This window comes from Perna viridis, chromosome 2 (assembly GCF_037379345.1).
Source record: "Perna viridis isolate PV_CMFRI_1.1 ecotype Kerala chromosome 2, ASM3737934v1, whole genome shotgun sequence".
Taxonomy (NCBI): domain Eukaryota; kingdom Metazoa; phylum Mollusca; class Bivalvia; order Mytilida; family Mytilidae; genus Perna; species Perna viridis.
The window spans coordinates 69,817,776-69,839,667 of record NC_142446.1 but is presented as its reverse complement, the minus strand read 5'-3'; the positions used below and the strand labels follow the sequence as shown (position 1 = coordinate 69,839,667).

The window sequence follows — 21,892 nt, the reverse complement described above, 5'->3', positions numbered from 1 at the left end:
TCCTTACTCTAACTACAACCCCCTCTCCCAGTCCCCTCCTTACTGTAATTACCACCCCCTTTCCCAGTTTCCTCCTTACTGTAATTACCACCCCCTTTCCCAGTCCCCTCCTTACTGTAATTATCACCCCCCCTCTCCCAGTCCCCTCCTTACTGTAATTATAACCCCCTTTCCCAGTCCCCTCCTTACTGTAATTACCACCCCCTACTCCCAGTCCCCTCCTTACTGTACATATTTGTTTTCTAAAAGGTATATGTTTTTATAGAAGAACTGTGAACAAAGCTAACTTGGTGATACTTCCTATCTCAACAAACAATATAGTCAATGTTAGACTAATAAAAAATCTATCTGGATCAAAATTAAAATAGAGGCACAGAATGACATAATCATTCACCAAAAGTTTCATGAAGATAGAATAAATTAATGATACAAAATGGTATTGGACAAAACAAAGAATGGACATAATAACAAATTTAAATTCAAATAAAAATTTGATGTGTAATGTCCAAATGTTTTTTTTTCTATTAATAACTTATAATGACAGATTGATTAGTTGATTGGTGTTAAATATCAACTGGCAGACATCTCTTGCATTCCAATTGGCAGATATCTTATGCATTCCAATTGGCAGATATCTTATGCATTCCAATTGGCAGATATCTTATGCATTCCAATTGGCAGATATCTTATGCACTTCAATTGTTAGATTTCTCATGCATTTCAACTGGCAGACATCTCTTGCATTCCAACTGGCAGATATCTTATGCATTCCAATTGGCAGATATCTTATGCATTTTAATTGTTAGATTTCTCCTGCATTTCAACTGGCAGACATCTCTTGCATTTCAACTGGAAGACATCTCTTGCATTCCAATTGGCAGATATATTATGCATTTCAATTGCCAGATATCTCATTCATATCAATTGGAGGATATATCATGCATATCAACTGAAGGATGTCTCATACATTTCAACTGGCAGATTATCTCATGCTATTGAAAAAAACCCTGATTTCTACCAGAAAAACATAATATGACTCTGGACTACTATTGTGCTATCTTATTTTATGAATTAGAACACTAAACATTGGTTCCACATAGTAAAATAAATGAGCACCAATTCTCCAGTACCATTTGTCACAAACTCATGGCACCACTTATCTTCCTTTTATTATCTCTGTTGATTGAACCCTAACATAGACTTTCAAGAACATTGCATTTCAAGATTTAAATAGTATGAAAAGATTCTTCATGCAATTTTATTATGTTTTTATATAACAAAGCTGAGTGAATGCTTCATTAAAATTTTTCAAAAGAGAAGCCCTTTCTCAGCTGTGACTATAGGGTGGCCTTATTCATCATTTCCTGATAAACATTGTTGCTAGGCACTCTATCACTCAATGTATTCGTTCTTTAGTTCTACATTTACAGAAAGGTTGGTAAAACCTTGTCAACCCTATAAATAACACTCAATACAACTTTACAAATCACAGGAATTACTTGTAAAAATATTGATTTTTAACAGTAGATCTTTGAGAATAAACATTTCAACTTCTATTCATATAGGAAATTTAAATTTTTTGAAAATGTCCATATTAGATAGTTTATGATCTATCTTAGATGTTGTTTATAAAGATAGTTTATGATTTACATTAGATGTATTGTAATAATGAATGGATTTTGTTAAATGTTAAATATCTGATACCTTCTAATTTTTTTTTTCAAAATATACATCACAGACAAAGACAGATTTTATTTTATAATAAATGCATTATCTATTATTTAATGTTTGTTTAATTCACAAGACAACAAAGTCAACTTTAACTCTTCAAAATAAAGCATATAATTTGAAGATAGACATGCCTTGACAATAATGTGTGTGATACAGAATTTCTACTGATTAGTATTTAGTTAGCTACTTCTGAGAACAACAATATGATGTATATTTGCCAGAATCTTCTATTTTGTGTCAATGCCCAACTCTTCATAGTTTAGAAACAGCTTCATATTTTACTATTGTTAATAGAAATACAAGGTTTTCATTGATTGGATTGGACTCTACAAACTGTAAGTCAGGTTTTCATTGATAGGACTCTACAAACTGTCAGTCAGGTTTTCACTGATAGGATTGGACTCTACAAACTGTAAGTCAGGTTTTCATTGATAGGACTCTACAAACTGTCAGTCAGGTTTTCATAGATAGGATTGGACTCTACAAACTGTCAGTCAGGTTTTCATTGATAGGATTGGACTCTACAAACCATCAGTCAGGTTTTCATTGATAGGATTAGACTCTACAAACTGTCAGTCAGGTTTTCATTGATTGGACTCTACAAACTGTCAGTCAGGTTTTCATTGATAGGATTGGCCTCTACAAACTGTCAGTCAGGTTTTCATTGATAGGATTGGACTCTACAAACTGCCAGTCAGGTTTTCATAGATAGGATTGGACTGCACAAACTGTCAGTCAGGTTTTCATTGATAGGATTGGACTCCACAAACTGTCAGTCAGGTTTTCATTTATAGGATTGGACTCCACAAACTGTCAGTCTTAAACAGCTTTTGTCAATGCACATTTTGCTGGAACAAGAGCAGATCACTGGCAACCAAGATCTGTTGCCCTACCATCCAGGAGACCACAGGCAACCTTTGCTAATTGCCTAATCATCCAACAGACCACAGACAAACAAGATTCATTGCCCAAACATCCAACAAACCTCTGGCAACCATGGCTCATTGCCTTATCATCTAGCAGATCATAGGCAACAAAGATTTACATTGCCCAATCACCAAGTAAATCACAGGTAACTTAGACTCATTGTTCTTTCACCCAGCAGACCACAATCAGTAGTAGTCAGCTGACTAAAACTCCAACAACTGGCATAAATAATTATAGCCATAAATCTCTTTTGCCCCATGCATTATGATCCATTAATGTCAAGACTGTCTGTCAATGGCTGCGGGACTTCGTGACCTTTGTCAGGTCTTTTCAAGCTAATACCAGTGACAAAACTAACAGTGTCAAGTATTAATTAGTCTCAATGACTTGTGTAGTGCATTTTGGTGACAATATGGTAATTAGTACCTTAACGATCATAACATGGAGACTGGTAAATATTATGTGGATAAATGTTATTGTTGATGAAAAATTGAATGAAGAAAAGCATTTGTCTTAAAACCATTTACATACATACTTATAGAGTTACAGTAAATTTACAAGGATGAAATGTAAGCCATTCAACAAGCTTTATTTTTTGCATTTAAATGGATTTCAAAAATCAATATGGTCTACTTTAAATTATTCAAAAGAAATCTTTGCACTGTATATTCCCTTAAGACTAACTTTAAAAATGCAAAAGTCTTTGTACAATGCTAATTGTAAATTTGAATCATTACATAACATCCATCATTTGAAATGAAGAAAACATCCAAAATTAAATGACTATATTAAAAATCTAAGAAGAGCTTTGGTAAATATTGAAGACTTTACACTACATAACAATGGTAAAAGTTAGTCAAAGACAGAAATGGCTTCATTTTGTTGAACAGGAAGTCTGACGGGTCTGAAATCAAATAACACTATATAGGACCTGTACCTGATGCTGGATACCAAATATCAAGAGGCAACCATCAGTCCTTGTGATTAGTGTCACGAAAAATAATTCCCCCCATGCCAGAGTGACATGGATTAAGAAGTTTTATCAGATGGATACAGATGCCCCCTAATTCATAATATTCGAAGAGAAAACGGCCATAATTCCTGTATGGAACCCTACCAGAACAAACTTTAAACTTTAATTTCAAATCACTGCTTAAAAAAATTCAATATTTGGTGAAGCAATTCTTCTTTTGTCATCTGGACAATAAAAGGATGACATAAGAATGGCCATGAGGTTCAATGCAATTGATTCCAGCTGGAAAGCGAGTGTTATATTAACTATGATCTTTGAAAACAATTTGTGCTTCATACAATTAAGTTTTGGGGGAGCATAAAATTCCATTCCTTGGAAATATTTACATTTGACCCCAATGACTAATAGGGAATTTCATCCTCCACAACAAATTCCTTACACAAATCATATTGAAGAGTAAGAACTCCTTATGTGAGTGTAAAGAAATTCCATCTTTTGCACTAGCGAAGTGCAGAAGAATAAGTGAAAAAGCAATTGACTTTCTCCCACATGGAAAAAATCCTGGAGGACAAGTGGAAGTACCTATTTCTTCCATAGATAGTGCATTTTATATTAAATCTTTCCTCTACTCAAGGAGACAGCTAGCATAATGCTGTTTGTTCAGTATATTCATCTGCATCATGAAAACTGATTTGTTCAACATGTCATAGTTTCCCTTTCCTCTTTCGTCTACCATGGACTTGACTTTTTATTAGCAACTCGGCAGGTGTTTCTAGAAAAGCCGTGGACGCTTATCCTACCAGAGCGTCTGCTCCAAGTTTTCAATGGAGTCAGAGTTGCTCATTTAATTTTATTACTTTATATGAATTATTTTGGTTATTCTATGTTCTTTGTTGTGTGTTTTTCATGTCTGGTCTTTGTCCCTGGATTACATTCTTTAGATTTCCTCTAGAATCTTGATTCCTTTGATTACTCTTTGTTATGTTGCAAAATTATATATTACCTGAGACATCATCTTTGCCCTTGTTTTGATTGGGTAACTAGTAAAGTCTCATCATACATTGTTCATTTAACTAAAGAAAACCCATTTACAGGAAAAGTGTACTTCTGGTACATACTCTTTATACATCTAGCCCCCCACGATGAATTACCAGCCAAGAATACAGTCAACTGACCATGTACCATCTTTGTCTAGCCACATAAAATAATGCCAGCCAAGAGAACAGTCAACTGACCATGTACCATCTTTGTCTAGCCACATAAATTAATGTGAGCCAAGAGAACAGTCAACCGACCATGTACCATCTTTGTCCTACTAACATAAATTAATGCCAGCCAAGAGGAAAGTCAACTGACCATGTACCATCTTTGTACTAGCCACATAAATTAATGCCAGCCAAGAGAACAGTCATCTAATAAAGTACCATCTTTGTCCTAGCCACATAAATTAATGTGAGCCAAGAGGAAAGTCAACTGACCATGTACCATCTTTGTCCTAGCCACATATATTAATGCCAGCCAAGAGGAAAGTCAACTGACCATGTACCATCTTTGTACTAGCCACATAAATTAATGCCAGCCAAGAGAACAGTCAATGAACAATGTACCATTGTTGCCTAGTCATCCTTATTAGTGTCAGTCAAGAGAACAGTCAACTGACCATGTACCATCTTTGTCCTAGCCACATATATTAATACCAGCCAAGAAAACAGTCAATTGATCATGTATCACGTGATACATGTCATGATGTGTTCTATATTACAAAAAAAATGTACTCTGTGAACATCTCCCAGTTTGCTAACCCAGTTAGCACTGCTTATCTCCGTCATTTTAAAAATTCAAACACCTTATAATCAGATTAAAATTATTATATCATCATAATCTGATATTTCTATCCTTTGTTGAAGATTGAGCATCTCCATAGGCCCAATATCACAACCAAAGCGCAACAAAGAAACTTTGCCAAATCGTGCATTGATTTATATAATTTCAATAAAGCATAGTCAATTACTTCAAAAAAGCATGGTCAATTTAACTGACTTATGTTAAGTTTAAGTCACAGATAATTAGCCATGTAAATGTTGATGTATCCTTATTGTCTTCTTAATCTGATAGACCATAAATACAGAGGATATAACACATAAGAATTGATTAAATACATGAATGTAATATGATTGTTAGATATGGTGGGAGGACTATACAAAAGATATGAGAGGCCATCTTAACAAGACACTGCCTTTACAATTCAAAGAATACAAAATACAAGTCAGAGAGACAAAGATCAATAGATATTAAAAATATCACAGGCAGAATTTTGACTAGGCATAATCAGTGTTTTAGGATTCCCCTTTCCCTTCACCCATGGCAAGTGCAATTTTGGTGAGGGAAAGTGTTTTTCATGCTCCACTTTTCATTTGGCAAGAAGAAAATTTGAATTTTTGAAAGGATTATTAAAGTACGGAAAGCAGTGTGGGAAAGTTAGTCTTCATTTAATTTTTTCTAATGAAAACCTAGAATTATGAAAAATCCTAGAACACTGATAATGTGCTTTATTGTGATCAACTTTCACTTGAAGTGCCTGTGATTTACAGGTACTGGAAGACAGGTTAAAAAATTATGAACTTCCAGTGGTCCTTATATACAGTTTAAATTTACATCTATATAAGACTGTCTGTACATTAGACAGTCAAACCATATAGGCCAAATAAATGCAAAGACAGACAAGTCACATAGGCCAAAAACAATAAATCCAAAGACAGACAAGTCACATCAGCCAACACAATAAATCCAAAGTTCTCATCATAATCCAAAAGACACATACGCCAAACACAATTAATCCAAAGACAGACAACCCACGTAGGCCAAAGGTCTCACTAACCACTTCCGGGTCAAATGGCCACCCCCCTATGTAGTACCAAAAACACACTAAACCTAGACATATGCATTGTAAGTGCATTATTTGTGTGTATTATGATTAAAAGTAGTCAAAATAAAGCTGAGAATGTGTACTTTAAAATCATATATGTAATTAACTACAAAAGTGTATGAATATTGTTTAACATGTGTAAGTAATTTGCCTCCATGCTGTCAGTTAGCAGAACAGGTAAAAATGTGGATTTTCAGTATTATTTATTCAAGTAAATTTTGTGAAGAATTTCTACTATCATCGTACCATTAGCATAATGATTTTGGAAGCCTTATTTTCCAAGCTTCGCAACGGTATGCAGCTTTAAGATGTCATTTGTCCTGGGAATTCACAGTGAGACTTTGAAAATTACTTTTTTAACATGTAAAGTAATGGAAACGTTAGAAGTGGTTAGTGAGACCAAACACAATAAATCCAAAGACAGACAACCCACATAGGCCAAACACAATAAATCCAAAGACAGACAAGTCACATAGGCCAAACACAATAAATCCAAAGACAGACAACCCACATAGGCCAAACACAATAAATCCAAAGACAGACAAGCCACGTAGGCCAAACACGATTAATCCAAAGACAGAAAGTCACGTAGGCCAAACACAATAAATCCAAAGACAGACAAGTCACATAGGCCAAACACAATAAATCCAAAGACAGACAAGTCACGTAGGCCAAACACAATAAATCCAAAGACAGACAAGTCACATAGGCCAAACACAATAAATCCAAAGACAGACAAGTCACATAGGCCAAACACAATAAATCCAAAGACAGACAAGTCACATAGGCCAAACACAATAAATCCAAAGACAGACAAGTCACATAGGCCAAACACAATAAATCCAAAGACAGAAAGTCACATAGGCCAAACACAATAAATCCAAAGACAAACAAGTCACATAGGACAAACACGATTAATCCAAAGACAGACAAGCCACGTAGGCCAAACACGATTAATCCAAAGACAGAAGGTCACGTAGGCCAAACGCAATAAATCCAAAGACAGACAAGTCACATAGGCCAAACACAATAAATCCAAAGACAGACAACCCACATAGACCAAACACAATAAATCCAAAGACAGACAACCCACATAGACCAAACACAATAAATCCCAAGACAGACAACCCACATAGGCCAAACACAATAAATCCAAAGACAGACAAGCCACGTAGGCCAAACACGATTAATCCAAAGACAGAAAGTCACGTAGGCCAAACACAATAAATCCAAAGACAGACAAGTCACATAGGCCAAACACAATAAATCCAAAGACAGACAAGTCACATAGGCCAAACACAATAAATCCAAAGACAGACAAGTCACATAGGCCAAACACAATAAATCCAAAGACAGAAAGTCACATAGGCCAAACACAATAAATCCAAAGACAGACAAGTCACATAGGCCAAACACAATAAATCCAAAGACAGACAAGCCACGTAGGCCAAACAGATTAATCCAAAGACAGACAAGTCACATAGGCCAAACACAATAAATCCAAAGACAGAAAGTCACATAGGCCAAACACAATAAATCCAAAGACAGACAAGTCACATAGGCCAAACACAATAAATCCAAAGACAGACAAGTCACATAGGCCAAACACAATAAATCCAAAGACAGACAACCCACATAGGCCAAACACAATAAATCCAAAGACAGACAACCCACATAGGCCAAACACAATAAATCCAAAGACAGACAAGTCACATAGGCCAAACACAATAAATCCCAAGACAGACAACCCACATAGGCCAAACACAATAAATCCCAAGACAGACAACTCACATAGGCCAAACACAATAAATCCAAAGACAGACAAGTCACATAGGCCAAACACAATAAATCCAAAGACAGACAAGTCACATAGGCCAAACACAATAAATCCAAAGACAGACAAGTCACATAGGCCAAACACAATAAATCCAAAGACAGAAAGTCACATAGGCCAAACACAATAAATCCAAAGACAGACAAGTCACATAGGCCAAACACAATAAATCCAAAGACAGACAAGTCACGTAGGCCAAACAGATTAATCCAAAGACAGACAAGTCACATAGGCCAAACACAATAAATCCAAAGACAGAAAGTCACATAGGCCAAACACAATAAATCCAAAGACAGACAAGTCACATAGGCCAAACACAATAAATCCAAAGACAGACAAGTCACATAGGCCAAACACAATAAATCCAAAGACAGACAACCCACATAGGCCAAACACAATAAATCCAAAGACAGACAACCCACATAGGCCAAACACAATAAATCCAAAGACAGACAAGTCACATAGGCCAAACACAATAAATCCCAAGACAGACAACCCACATAGGCCAAACACAATAAATCCAAAGACAGACAACCCACATAGGCCAAACACAATAAATCCAAAGACAGACAAGTCACATAGGCCAAACACAATAAATCCAAAGACAGAAAGTCACATAGGCCAAACACAATAAATCCAAAGACAGAAAGTCACATAGGACAAACACAATTAATCCAAAGACAGACAAGTCACATAGGCCAAACACAATAAATCCAAAGACAGACAAGTCACATAGGCCAAACACAATAAATCCAAAGACAGAAAGTCACATAGGCCAAACACAATAAATCCAAAGACAGAAAGTCACATAGGACAAACACAATTAATCCAAAGACAGACAAGTCACATAGGCCAAACACAATAAATCCAAAGACAGACAAGCCACGTAGGCCAAACACAATATATCAAAAGTCCCCACCATTCTTCACAAATCACCATAGTTTATCAGTAAATAACTGAAGTATAAAGGTCTCCAGGGTTTTAATCAATGCAAAAAGGACAAGAAGCATGTGAATATGTAACTTTCTGCTATAGCAATAAATGATACAATGATACATGTATTAACAATTAAAATAGCCAGGACTGAACTTGCTGTCAATATCTTGTTGTATGTTATATAAACTGATATATGAGAAAAATAAAATTTAAAGTCTTGCATATCCTTCAAATGTGGTTAGTTAGGTATTAAATATCAATTAAAATCAACTGTCTGTCACAATATCACATTGCCTACATGTATAGTTCTGCTGCAGCTATTCAGGTTGTTCAAATTTCCTTCTTTCAAAAAAAGAAAATAACAAAAAACAAGTACAAAACTGTAAAATTACTGAAACTACCGACTGGTTTTGAAATGAGCTTGGGATATTTGCATCATTATCCAATCAAACAATATCTTATGTTTCCTCACAGTATACTGTGAAAGTACTTCTATTTGTGGACACCAATAGTTGTGGTTTAGGGAAAAATTATCAGTTCATAGATTCAAGAATTTGTGGACTTGACAAATCTATCATTCAATCGAATGGAAACTTTTTCTTTTGTTGGGAACCAAAATTTGTGGTTTACCAAACCCACGAAAAATATGAATATTGGTACTCCATGATCAATTATACTTTCACAGTATAAGTTCAATCAATGGAAGTTTTAGCAATGTTAAATTAATACACAATATAACTTATTTTCAGACCATACACACAGAAGGAAACATAACTGCCCTAACAAACTCTTCCTTTTTTGAAGGAAGCTAAAAACATATCTATTATTGACCTAAGTCCAGCCCCACAAAACTGGAAAAATACTGGACTATTGTTACATTTTCTGAAATGATCAAAGGCTGGGATATGATGGATTGTAAATGAAGTTTTAGGTTAAAATCATATTGCTCAGCAAAAAAAAACATTTCTTGGTGGCACCAAGGCTAATCCATCAGAAACCTCTGACCCATTTCACACATTCACACACACAAATGAAATAAAACTTTCCGTAACCATAAAATAAATTAAATGGGTCATATCAAAAACATGCTATGTAATGTTGTCAAAACAGTACTTTAAATTTCAGAAATACTTCTTTATCTGTTTTCCAATCAGATAATAAATTACTTGTTCAGTGATTTAAATATCAATAATTGCTCAAGGTCAAAACCTCTGTAATAAAAGTTGAATGTCTGCCTACAATTCTTTCTATTACATGCTCATTGTGTAATCAGATAGCCAGTTACCTTCCTAACTGTTGTACAGAATAGGTCAAATATTCCGAAAGTTTAAGTACAATTGTTATATGTTTGTGTTCAATTGTTCTCAACCACAGTATGGTAGAAATGTGTCCAAATGCAGGCCACTTCATATTTAATAAAGGAAAGTTTGACCATAGGAACAGCTTGCAGCTAATACACATTTCAAAGTTAATATACAGCAGTAAATTTATGCAAGATAAATAAAAAATGAAATGCCTAGCTTTCTCTTTGAGCTAGGTTACTCTACCAGTAGGACCAAATCTACAGAAAAACTTTAGATCAGCTACTTCAACTATCCACCAATTCATTTCTTTTATGTGAAAACATGTTTTTAGTGTTGAACACTTCATAGCAATCCCAACAGAATAGTATAAACTTTTACTTTAATGTGTAAATGATAATCTAAGAAAAAAGATATATAAGATGATAACTGTTGACTATAGGCAATGAAGGCACATTTTTGGGTGGGAAGGCCAAGGAGAATCATTATAACTACAATATTTTTCTTGAAATTTATGCTACCATATACTTGTTAGTATTTTGTATTGATCAACCAGTTCAGCCAAATGAGAAAAAAAATGGATTTAATATTATTTGAATAATTTTTCACATGAAAATTCCTATTTTGCTCAATACTAACCTTTGCGTGTGCCACTTGTGTTCGTAACAGTATATTTTCTGGGTCAGCCTCTAACTTTTGTATAGCTTTGGAATATTTTTTTGTTAACTTGTATCTGTTAGCCACACACAGAGTGAAAGATATAACTGAAAGATATAAATAAAAATGCTTTTTATCTATAAAATAAAATCTACCTTTAGTATACACATTCATTGGAACATTTGTTAGTAAAAGTAGACAACTCAAATATCCATGGGTATTAAAGTACTAAAAGTAGCATTGAAATAAATTAAAAAAAAGGATTAAAAATAAAAACAAGCCATAATACCGAAAACCTGACCACAAACCATAGTGGTGCACTGTGTTAGGAAAGATGCCACGTTCCTTGCACCTTAAAAAACCCTGCTGTGGTATTCTCTTGGAGTAGGAACCATTTGGCTCCGCCACATGAGGCTAAATTGACTGACCCTACCCTCCTTTCCCTATTTCCAGTGGCAATATTAATTTGTTGATCCCAATTTCCTTGTGTCCCATCCCTTTTTCATGTCATCATTTCATATTCATTTCATCATCCACTTCATGTTCATCGCCTGAATACTGCTGTTCTGGCGTTAAATACCAGCAATCAATCAATTAATGTATCACATATTTATTATATGTTTAGGAAAATGTACAAAAAATAAGGGAGAGAGAAAAGAAGGGCAGATAACTACTTAACACCATTACCTCTCGTTCTCCCACACAATGGAAAATGATCACTTTCTTCATGTAATCTTCATTTTTTTCACAAATCATACCAGCCAAAAATCTGGTGGCTTTCTAAAATTGTCTTCAAACATCGTGAGTTGAATTATTGCACCCAAATAACTGATTATCGCTATTTGGAATTTATCTTCCTTCTAAAGTACCTGTATTCCCTGCAAATTATTGCAAATAATACCACATGGGCTTAATTGCCCACCTGAAAATTTACCCTTTGGAAAGTGACTTGTTTCTAATTTGTATACATATATAACAGCAACAGAAATTTATGTTATAATACAAAAAAAATACTTTGAAAATGTGTTCAATAATTCCTGAAAACATTACTGAAATATTCAAATTTTTCCCTAAAATTTTTGATATATCATCCTTGTAAACGTACAAGTATTATACGCATTCGAAACATATAATCCGAACATTCTCTAACAAAATCTTTCCTTTCCTCAAAAATACCAATATACAAGAATACATGTACAAGGTTAAACCAATATTTTATATGACTTTACAGAAAAATCTAAGTAACCGGTAACCGGTAGTCCATTAAGAATTTTCAACCAAGATCTACTACAGGATAAAAACTACTTTACCAGAATTTGAAGACAAAAATTAATAGGTTTGGTTAGAATAGGAAACAATTAATTCTGTAAACATGACTTAAGCCATGTAAATTAACTTGGCTTACATTAAAAAGTACAATTAATCTTAATGAATGTAGAATATAGCTTATCTTCATTATTGATTTTACATCTATCTTCTAAATGACAGCTAGTATTTCATCAAAATATGACCATTGATTTTACATGTAGTAATAACTATCTTCTAAATGACAGCTAGTATTTCATAAAAATATGACCATTGATTTTATATCTATGGACAGTGGTGGTAATAAACTCTTCATTGAAGATAAACCATACTTCTTACAGTCAAGGCTAACCAAATAAACAACCATTGGTAATCAGATTTTATACAATTTGACAGTTTTGAAACATATATGTTTATGTTATGGTCAAATTTATTGGTAGTGCAGAAAAGGGGGTGGTCAATTGGGGGTTAAAACCTCTCTTTTGTCAGAAACCTTTTTCACTTTCACATCATTATTTTGGCAAAAAATTATGTCCAATAATAATCTGACTCCCCTTTCAAAACTTTCTGCATGTCCTGTAGTGTTTCCAATTCAAAAAGTTACTGAGCAAAAACATAGGTTCTCTAACTTTAGAAGATTGATCCATAACTCATGATTAAGAAGACCCTGGTTGAGTTTTAAATCGACTGATATTGAGTGTCTTGGGGAAGATTGAAATCCAATATTTACACACATTTTAAGGTTTATAATGGATCTACTTTTACTTTCAAATCCCTCTATGATAAAGAATTTTTTATCGTAAAAAAATCCATTTGAAAGCAAAATATGATAGATATTGTTTCATTTATACAGTAAAATATTTTTTCAATATCCCATCAGACAAGAAGCATAATTAATAAAGACAACTAATTTGATGCAATTCATTCAAAATTTTTAAAAGACCACAACTACAACTGGTTAAAAATCTGGTCATAAAAAGATCCATATAATATAAAAATATGTATACATGTACATCATTTTGAAAAGGACATGTAAACATTTAAAAGTAGGTCACTTGTAAAACTTTCTTTGATGTATGAAACAATATTATAATTAAACAACAAAAAAAGAGGGGTCCAATCCTCCCCAAACCTTCCCCTGTATCCCCACTGATAAATATGAATCAACAAAAAAGGAGGGGTCCAATCCTCCCCCAAATTCTCCCCTGAATCCCCTGCTGATGAATATGAATTATGTTCAGGTTTATCCTACACAGTAATTTCATTATTTCAGCAAAAATGAAAGTGAAAGCAAAAAATCTATTTTTCCAGTGAAGTAAATCAATCTTTACCCGTTTTCTACATAATCATAAATGATGTAAACATACATTTTAAATTGAATCTACAAGTATTTATACTCTAATTTTCTAATTGAACAAACATATTCTCTTTCAATGGAATCCTCTCTACGGCAACTAGTCTGTCTCAGAAAATGTTTAAGAATTTTTCCAGTCTCATACATGTACAAAATTCAGACATTTCATTCAATGGTATAGCTGCATAAATACAAAAAAGTTTGTTTATGATTTGTCTTATAACAAAATATGGTCCATTGTACAGCACTAGCGGGTAGCATACATCTAAAAGAATTCATAAAAACCAAAACAACCATAAGTCATGTTAAAAAAGGCAAATTTCTACCATTTTTTTTAAATTTTGTGATTTCAAAAACCTTTTTTCATATATGGCATGTGCACTGCATCATTTGTTGAAGTTTTGTGCAAAGTGCTTTTACATTTTAATACGAAGATGAAAATCGTGTACATTGGATACTTTGACAAGACCTTAAAGTAACTCATATAAGTTCATATTAACTTAAAAGACTGGAAGGTCCTGGACTTTTTCAAGTTACATATCAAAGGTCCACTTGAGTGTAATAAAAAGTCCTCAATGAAGAATCAATAAATTAAGTTGAAGGTCTTGGACCATGATAAAAAAAATTCAAGCTCATTGGTAAAAAATTGAGGATCCTGGACCACAGACCCCTGTCCTAGGGAGAGAAAACCTACTATTTTGATCTTTGACATCAGGTTTAGATCTGTCTTGTCTACTCCCAACAGCAATTTCATTATGTACAGTGCTACAAAATAAAATACCAAGATTGTTATAAACATAAATGTGCTGCTTTCATTTTAATCTTCCATCGTTTTTTTTTTTGTTTTTTTTGTTTTTTTTTTTAAATGTGAACAGCAAAACACACATGTGCAATTGACATTAGTAACATATATAATAAGGTTTACATATGCTGTACACATGTTTCAAGCCATAACCTCTCATCAGCAGTATTAGATTCAAATATATTGGAAGATATAAATCTGAAAATTAACTACACAAGAAGTACTCAAAACCAAGGATTTAAATATATACAAATCCTTGACAAAACCAAACCTATCACAATAAGGTAGGAATCCAAATCCATCACTAAAAGGTTCTACCAATACAAGGAATGAAGCCTTAGTGTTTTATTGTGTATTTTGAAATTTGTAATACCACAAATTTTTATTAAATAAAATCTGGGTTGTCATATTTCAAAATCAGACTTATGTTTCATTGAGAGCATTGCTATTTCCACCTGTCACATACATGTATCAATGCATACATTATGAAGTCAATTTGTTAAATCTTTTAGCAGTCTATTATAGCTTACAAGTGGCAAGTTGATCCAAATAAACAAAAATTAGTTTGTAAGGGATACACAACACCTGAGGGAAATAACTCAGTAAAAATCAGCAAAACATTTTATTTTGTGACATTCTGATATCAAACTCGAAGCATCTTAGTGATCAAAAGTTTTAATGAAGCTACTACCTGTTCACTGAAATTATTCCCATGAAACACGTGGTTAAATTTCTTGAAACTTATATATTTTGCTTCTTTTATCAAGGTAAAACTCTGGAAAAAAATTCAAGACATTTGATTGGGCCAAATAAATTTTTGAGAAGATGTTTGGTACCCCCGTAAATAATCAAATATTTCAGCATCAGATAGGTCCATGTTCATCCCCCGGCCCCCTTGGATTCCCCTATGTTGATGCATGCTTATATAATGAACAATCAATTAAATCAGTTCTTAGCATTTTCGTGTTTAACCATCTAGACCTGTAGTTTCATTATTGCAGGTCTATGGTTAACATAGTAAACACCGCAGTTTTAAAACTTTGACAAATCATACGAAAGGGCTTGGTTCCGCTATGTGTATGGTTGGCATTTGGAATCAATAATTTCAACAAAATCTGCAATGTTTTTACGTGGCTTGCTTTGATGGATTGGCCTATTATTCCTATATGAAACATCAGCTGACGTGAAAAAAAGACCAACAATTGTATAACCGGAAATATCAATACTAACAATCGGACCGCAAACTGTAATGATTCCGGGTCGTCACCAAATTTGCAGCAATCTCTTTTAACGAACGAATGTAGGTCGCTTGCTTTGCAATAATGCCGTGACTAGGATTACACGAAGAAGTAACAATCATATGTATAGAGCTAAAAGAATTTAACAAAACATCTACCCAGATGTTGTAAATGTATTTACAATCCCATGCAGGTCCGGGAGTTAAAAGAATAGGCTTGCAGCAGTGCTAAGCTTATCGTAAAAGGCGACTAAATAGTGCTCAGAACCATAGCCGGGGGCTAAGGCGCTCTGCCCACAGAGCAACTGGGATGTGTGCCCCAGGTGGTGGAATGGGGTACCCCTGGCGTGTTTCATGTACATGCTGGGGTTGTCAGGCTATAATACGGAAAACCTGACCGCAAACCATAGTAGTGCACCGTGTTGGGAAAGATGCCACGTTCCTCGCACGTTAAAGAACCCTACTGTGGTATTCTCCCGAAGTAGGAACCATAGGGCTCCGCCACAGGAAGCTAAATTGCCCGACCCTACCCACCTCTCCTTATTTCCTGTGGCAATCAAAATTTGTCGACCACATTGTCCTTGTGTCCCATCCCTTCTTCATTTCATTTTCATTTTATCATTAATTTCATGTTCATCGTCTGAATATTGCTGCTCGGACGTTAAACCCCAACAAACAATAAATGTATTTACGCACATTTCAAATGAAGTATTTAAACTGTATTACGAAATGGATTATATTGTATGTAACTGTATTCGTTCCTTTGTCATTGGAAACTCAATGTTGAAAGTTGTACTCTCGGTATTTTAAGCGAGAAAGGAAGGGACCAAGTAAATAAAGATATGTCTTACATTAGGGCAAAGTAAAGAAAGAGAGAACGAGATCAAGACAATGTTTGTTCCTTAATGAAGTTAAAGTTAGACACAGTGGCTAGAATCATGGAGTTTTGACAGGGTTGTTTTCTATTACAATCTAATATACACTTCCTAGTATGGGCTGGAAAATTATGGGAGCGAAGGAATCTCGAGTAGACGAACATGTGGTCCCATACGTTGTGATAGCGTGTGTAAAAGCGAGCGAACAATTTCCAGAGTTTCTCTGGTATGGTACGGAGAGAAAATTAAGTTATATTTCTGTATGATTTTAAAAAATATAATTGTTTTAATATGCGTTCAAGGAAAGTTTAGAACGGTGAACATCTTTAAGACGCGGATCCAGATATTTTACAATTTGAGTGTTCCGATGCTATTATTGGTCAATATTTTGTATAAAATGATACAAAAATTTAACAACTTTTTTTAAAGAAAAAGGGAGGGGTTTCAAACGCATCGAACCGCTGGATCAGCCAATGTCTTTTGTCAAAAGTATCACGAATACTTGTGTGCCCTATATCTCCTACATCCACAAAGTTGGTGTTTGTCTTTCCTAAGGTGCCATGTCTCCAACCCAACTAATTCCATGAGGATTATTGTCTAAATCCATTTTTTCATCAAATGTAATATTTAAGATAAAACAATATTTGTACAGAAGATTATTTTCATTCGATACAGCCAATGCATGGAAACTATTTAAAGTCTACGACCTATTTAACCTATAAACAAATTGTTTTCAATGGGTAATTATTTGTTATTGTCCATATACTGTAATTTCTTCGTTCACACTACATGTATTTCTCTGTAATTTCTTCGTTCACACTACATGTATTTCTCTGTAATTTCTTCGTTCAGACTACATGTATTTATCTTGACAAGTTTTGTAACAATGGATTCTCGCTAGCTTCTGTGTGTGTGTGTTTTTTTTTGTTTTTGTTATTTCCTAAATCAATTATTTTAATCTGACGATTTATTTTCAACAAAGGTTATACATAAAACGAAAACTGAATATGATTTATACATGAATAAGACATAAACCACGAGATTAAACCAGCTCATAATTAGGTTAATTAAACAATTAAGCAATTTCAAAGAAACGAATTCAGTCGGGAGAGAAGATAGTATATGCCTCCTATTATTTTATAGTTTATATAATAATGAAGATCCTGCGGAAACAGTAACCGCCAATTTCTTACAAATCTATTGACATTTTTTCATACCAACCTAGACTGACTGGACATAACGAATCCATAACTTTCTGTCGCATAAAGACAGATCTGGTCCCCAACACATAGTGTATCCTCTGCCATTTTTGCAGAAATTTGTAGAAAAAAATCCTAATCTATGTAACGAAACACATTATTATCCTTAACTCATAAAAATAATTCTTTGATTGCACAATATTCCAACAGAAGTAAGCACTGATCACTATATTCGCTGAACTGTTAACATAACCGAGTTGTCTTACGGAAAGTACCGAAATACCTCGAAGACCCGGTAGATTTAAAATTGAACCTATTATCTATCAAACCACGCATGAGTTGGTGACAAAGACATTGGAGCTGTTCGGGTACACTTAATGTTTTCCCGTATCCAGGTAACGTGATTCGACACTTATACTTATGTTTGGAAAATATTATCGGAGGGATTTAAATTCAGAATTATCCTATTTCCTTTGTAATAAGTAGTGTTTTAACAAGGCATTAAAATACTGCCTATCTCCATTTTGTTATTATACTTATAACTTATTAGAGATCATTTGAAATAAAATTTTATTTTCTGTTTGTTGCATAATGGTTTTCTTTCTGTATAGTTACATAGAAATTATTGAGTGTTAACTACAAGGCTACATGCATTGTATTTTGTTGTTAAGTTTTGACAACTGGTGGTACCAAACATATCAGTATTATTATAATAACCTTCTGCCTTGAATGGTGTACTGTATGTCAATTTTGGTGTGTTGTAATTTCTGTGTGATTAGGATTGTCTGTCACCTCGGATCATGTTTAAATTTTCGGTATTTTTCCCTCAAACATTAGCAAACAAGTTCCGCTTTAGAAAACATTTTCCTTACAATGACATATGTTTTTTTTACTATCATTTTATATCCGTTTGTGGTATAAATATTACCTAATAAAATTAGCGACCCATGATTCAATGTATGCAGTGCTCCGAAGTGTTAAAATCCAACAGTTATAATACACTTTTTTCAAATGGCTTGAGCACACAGACTTTTTTTTAAAGCAAACTAAGTTCAAATAAATCAAACAGAAAGACAAAAAAAAAAAGAAGAAGAAAAAAGGTAAAAAAAGAAGAGGAGGAAACACGCACAAGATGTTACCGAGAAATTAATAATATGAACATGTAATTGTCATGTACCCCGAGAAACAATGTACGCACCTTTAAGTGCTTGAAGGGATATTATAAAATCTGATGTCACTTCCCAATTAAGAATGTGCCAGAACAGTAGATAAAAACTGTGGCAGATCATGATGTTTATCCAAAGGACCGGGCTTTCAGGAAAAGTGTGAAAAATCGTACTCACTTGTGTAAATGAAACTGTACTAAATAACGAATAGTCATGATAATTTATGGAATTATATTCTTTTTTGTGTATTTTCCATATACAAATATAACAATTAAAAATGATGATTGGGTGATAATCACGGATATCCACAAACTTGCTATTTCATTGGAATAAACGTATAATCGAACACGACTTACCTTGAACGATGTAAAGATTTGGTTAAAATTAACCAAAGGTAAGAAAGACATACGAGTCGACGGCTTAAATTTATTTTGCAAAAAAAACAAAGGTAATAATAAAACCATCAATTTTACTGTTACGCGTACAATTTTTGTACTTATAAAATGAGGAACTATGAGAGGAAACAACCCAGCGTATAAATGTAATATCCATTCAATCAATAAGCACAAGAATACTTCGGCAGTTCAAGCAAGCCAAAAACCCATGGGTAACAGTGCGGGTATAGTCTTTCCGTACAATATGGAGTTTTCACATCACAACTAATACGTTATGCCAGAGCTTGCCGTAACTACTCAGACTTGTTGTACCTTCTGGTCATGTTGTTACAAGAGTAAAGTCATCACTACAGAAGTTTTATGGCTGTCGTCATGATCTCGTGTATCTATCTGACCACGAGAACCGATTAGTTCAACGTGTCATAGTTTTTTTTTCACAACACATACGTTATGCCATGCAGAGCTTGTCGTAACTACGCAGACTCTTTGTATCGCGCTAGACCTTACAATTATGCTTCTGGAACAAGGTTATGTTGCTACAAGAATTAAGTCATCACTATAAAAACATAGTTTTCTTTTCCTCTTTCGTCTACCCTGTACTTGACTTTTTATGAGAAACTCAGCGGGTGTTTCTAGAAAAGCAGAGGACGCTAACCCTACCGGTGCACCTGGTCCATACTTCCAGAATTTAGTGAAGTCCGAGTTGCTAATTTACTTTTATTGCTTTGTATGTGTTCTTTTAGTAATTTTATGTTCTTTGTTGTGTTTATCCGTTTCTCATGTTTGGTCTTTGTCCCTGGATTACATTCTTTTGATTTCCGCTAGATTCTTGGTTCCTTTGATTACTCTTTGACCTTTGATGCATTTTCACTTATAGAATGGCGCAAAAATTGCTGCTAATGAAGTGTGTCCTAGTAGCGGAAATGAAGGGTCGGTTTTTTTTATATAATGGCGCAAATCATCGCACCCACATACATACATGGTGAGCATTGCATACCTGGCCTGACTCGTCAAGTGAAAGTATAGAGAAAGATATTCTTACAATATCAATATAATTTCAAGACAATAATTTACACGTTCGAAGTACGAGCAAGATTCTGCAACTCCTAAAAATCTTCAAGACTGAAAAACTTTTTCTTCAAATTTTTTTCTATCGAAAAAATAAAAATGTCGTGTTTCAAAGAACAAGAAAAAGAGAGAATGCAATTGTATTAATTTTGAAAAAAAAAATGAAATGAAATGAAATGAAACATGGCAACATATATAAACCAGATCTGACAATAATTGAAATACGTCCTATATATGTGAGAGAAACACATCACATACTTCTGGGTGATACCACTTACCTAGACTGTGTTGCATGGATGAAACCGTAAACACTTTCGGCATAGAAAAAGACACGGTCGCCAACACAAAGAATGTTCTCTTCCATCATTTGTTTTTATCTCAATTTAATACATAAAAACCTGAGATAGTAAACAAAAAAATCAAGCCATACAAGGAAAAGGGAACGAATTTTATGTCCCCATATGTGAAAATATATATTCCGATTTTGTACCACAAACAAATTAATCATAACAAGTTGGATAAGCATCACTAAATAAAATCACACATGGATGAAGACGAGTTAATTTTCATTCAAAAGTGGTGAATAGATACCTAAGAAGTTTCCTTAACACTCAAAGAGGTAAGTAGTAAAAATGTGCATGCCCGATTGAGCAACTTCGCGATTTCATAACAATGTATAGTAAATATAGAATCCCACGATCTTTTGACAATTTTATGTGATCTTTCAAATCAAAGCGCTTTAAAAGAAAAGAGACGACGACGAATTCTGGTTTTCTTGACTGTATCCCATTGACGTTCTCTAGGTAATACCAGGTTTAGGACACGCTTTCCCTTCTCATGTCAATATTGCCAATTTTCTGTGTTTTCTTAGAAAATCAATGCATTTAGACGAACGAATTTTGCAATTTCCAATTGATCAGTTTCTATGGAGGTGACGTGCCTCTATTTCTGCAATTCTAAAGTAGCACTCCAGATAAGAATCATGCAAAATGTGTTCTTAGGAGATAAAAATTATATAGAATGCACTTTAGAATTAAAAATTAAGGAAGATAACTCTGTAAATGAAACTTAAATACAATAGAAGTTGTTGGATTTTCAATGTGAATTATTCCTAAGAGCAGACAGATCAGAATGAATAATTATACATGTCATCATATAGACCTATAAAGAAACTTAATAAAAAATAAGAATGTGTAGTCTTTTTTG

The 21,892-nt window shown here is 34.0% G+C and overlaps 1 protein-coding gene across 10 annotated transcripts in view; it reads right to left on the bottom strand.

Moving 5' to 3' along the window:
- LOC148626718 (inositol 1,4,5-trisphosphate-gated calcium channel ITPR2-like) overlaps positions 1-18,337 on the bottom strand; it is a 104,464-nt gene extending 86,127 nt beyond the window's left edge. For all 10 annotated transcript variants that reach the window (XM_088570952.1, XM_088570954.1, XM_088570956.1 and 7 more), the window contains exons 1-3: positions 18,080-18,337; positions 14,639-14,709; positions 11,268-11,392 (exon numbers count right to left, since the gene is read on the bottom strand). In XM_088570952.1, coding sequence (XP_088427078.1) covers positions 11,268-11,392; positions 14,639-14,709; positions 18,080-18,165 — 282 coding nt within the window. In that variant the 5' untranslated portion in view covers positions 18,166-18,337. The remainder of the gene's footprint in view (positions 1-11,267; positions 11,393-14,638; positions 14,710-18,079) is intronic.
- Between the last annotated feature and the right edge of the window lie 3,555 nt (positions 18,338-21,892).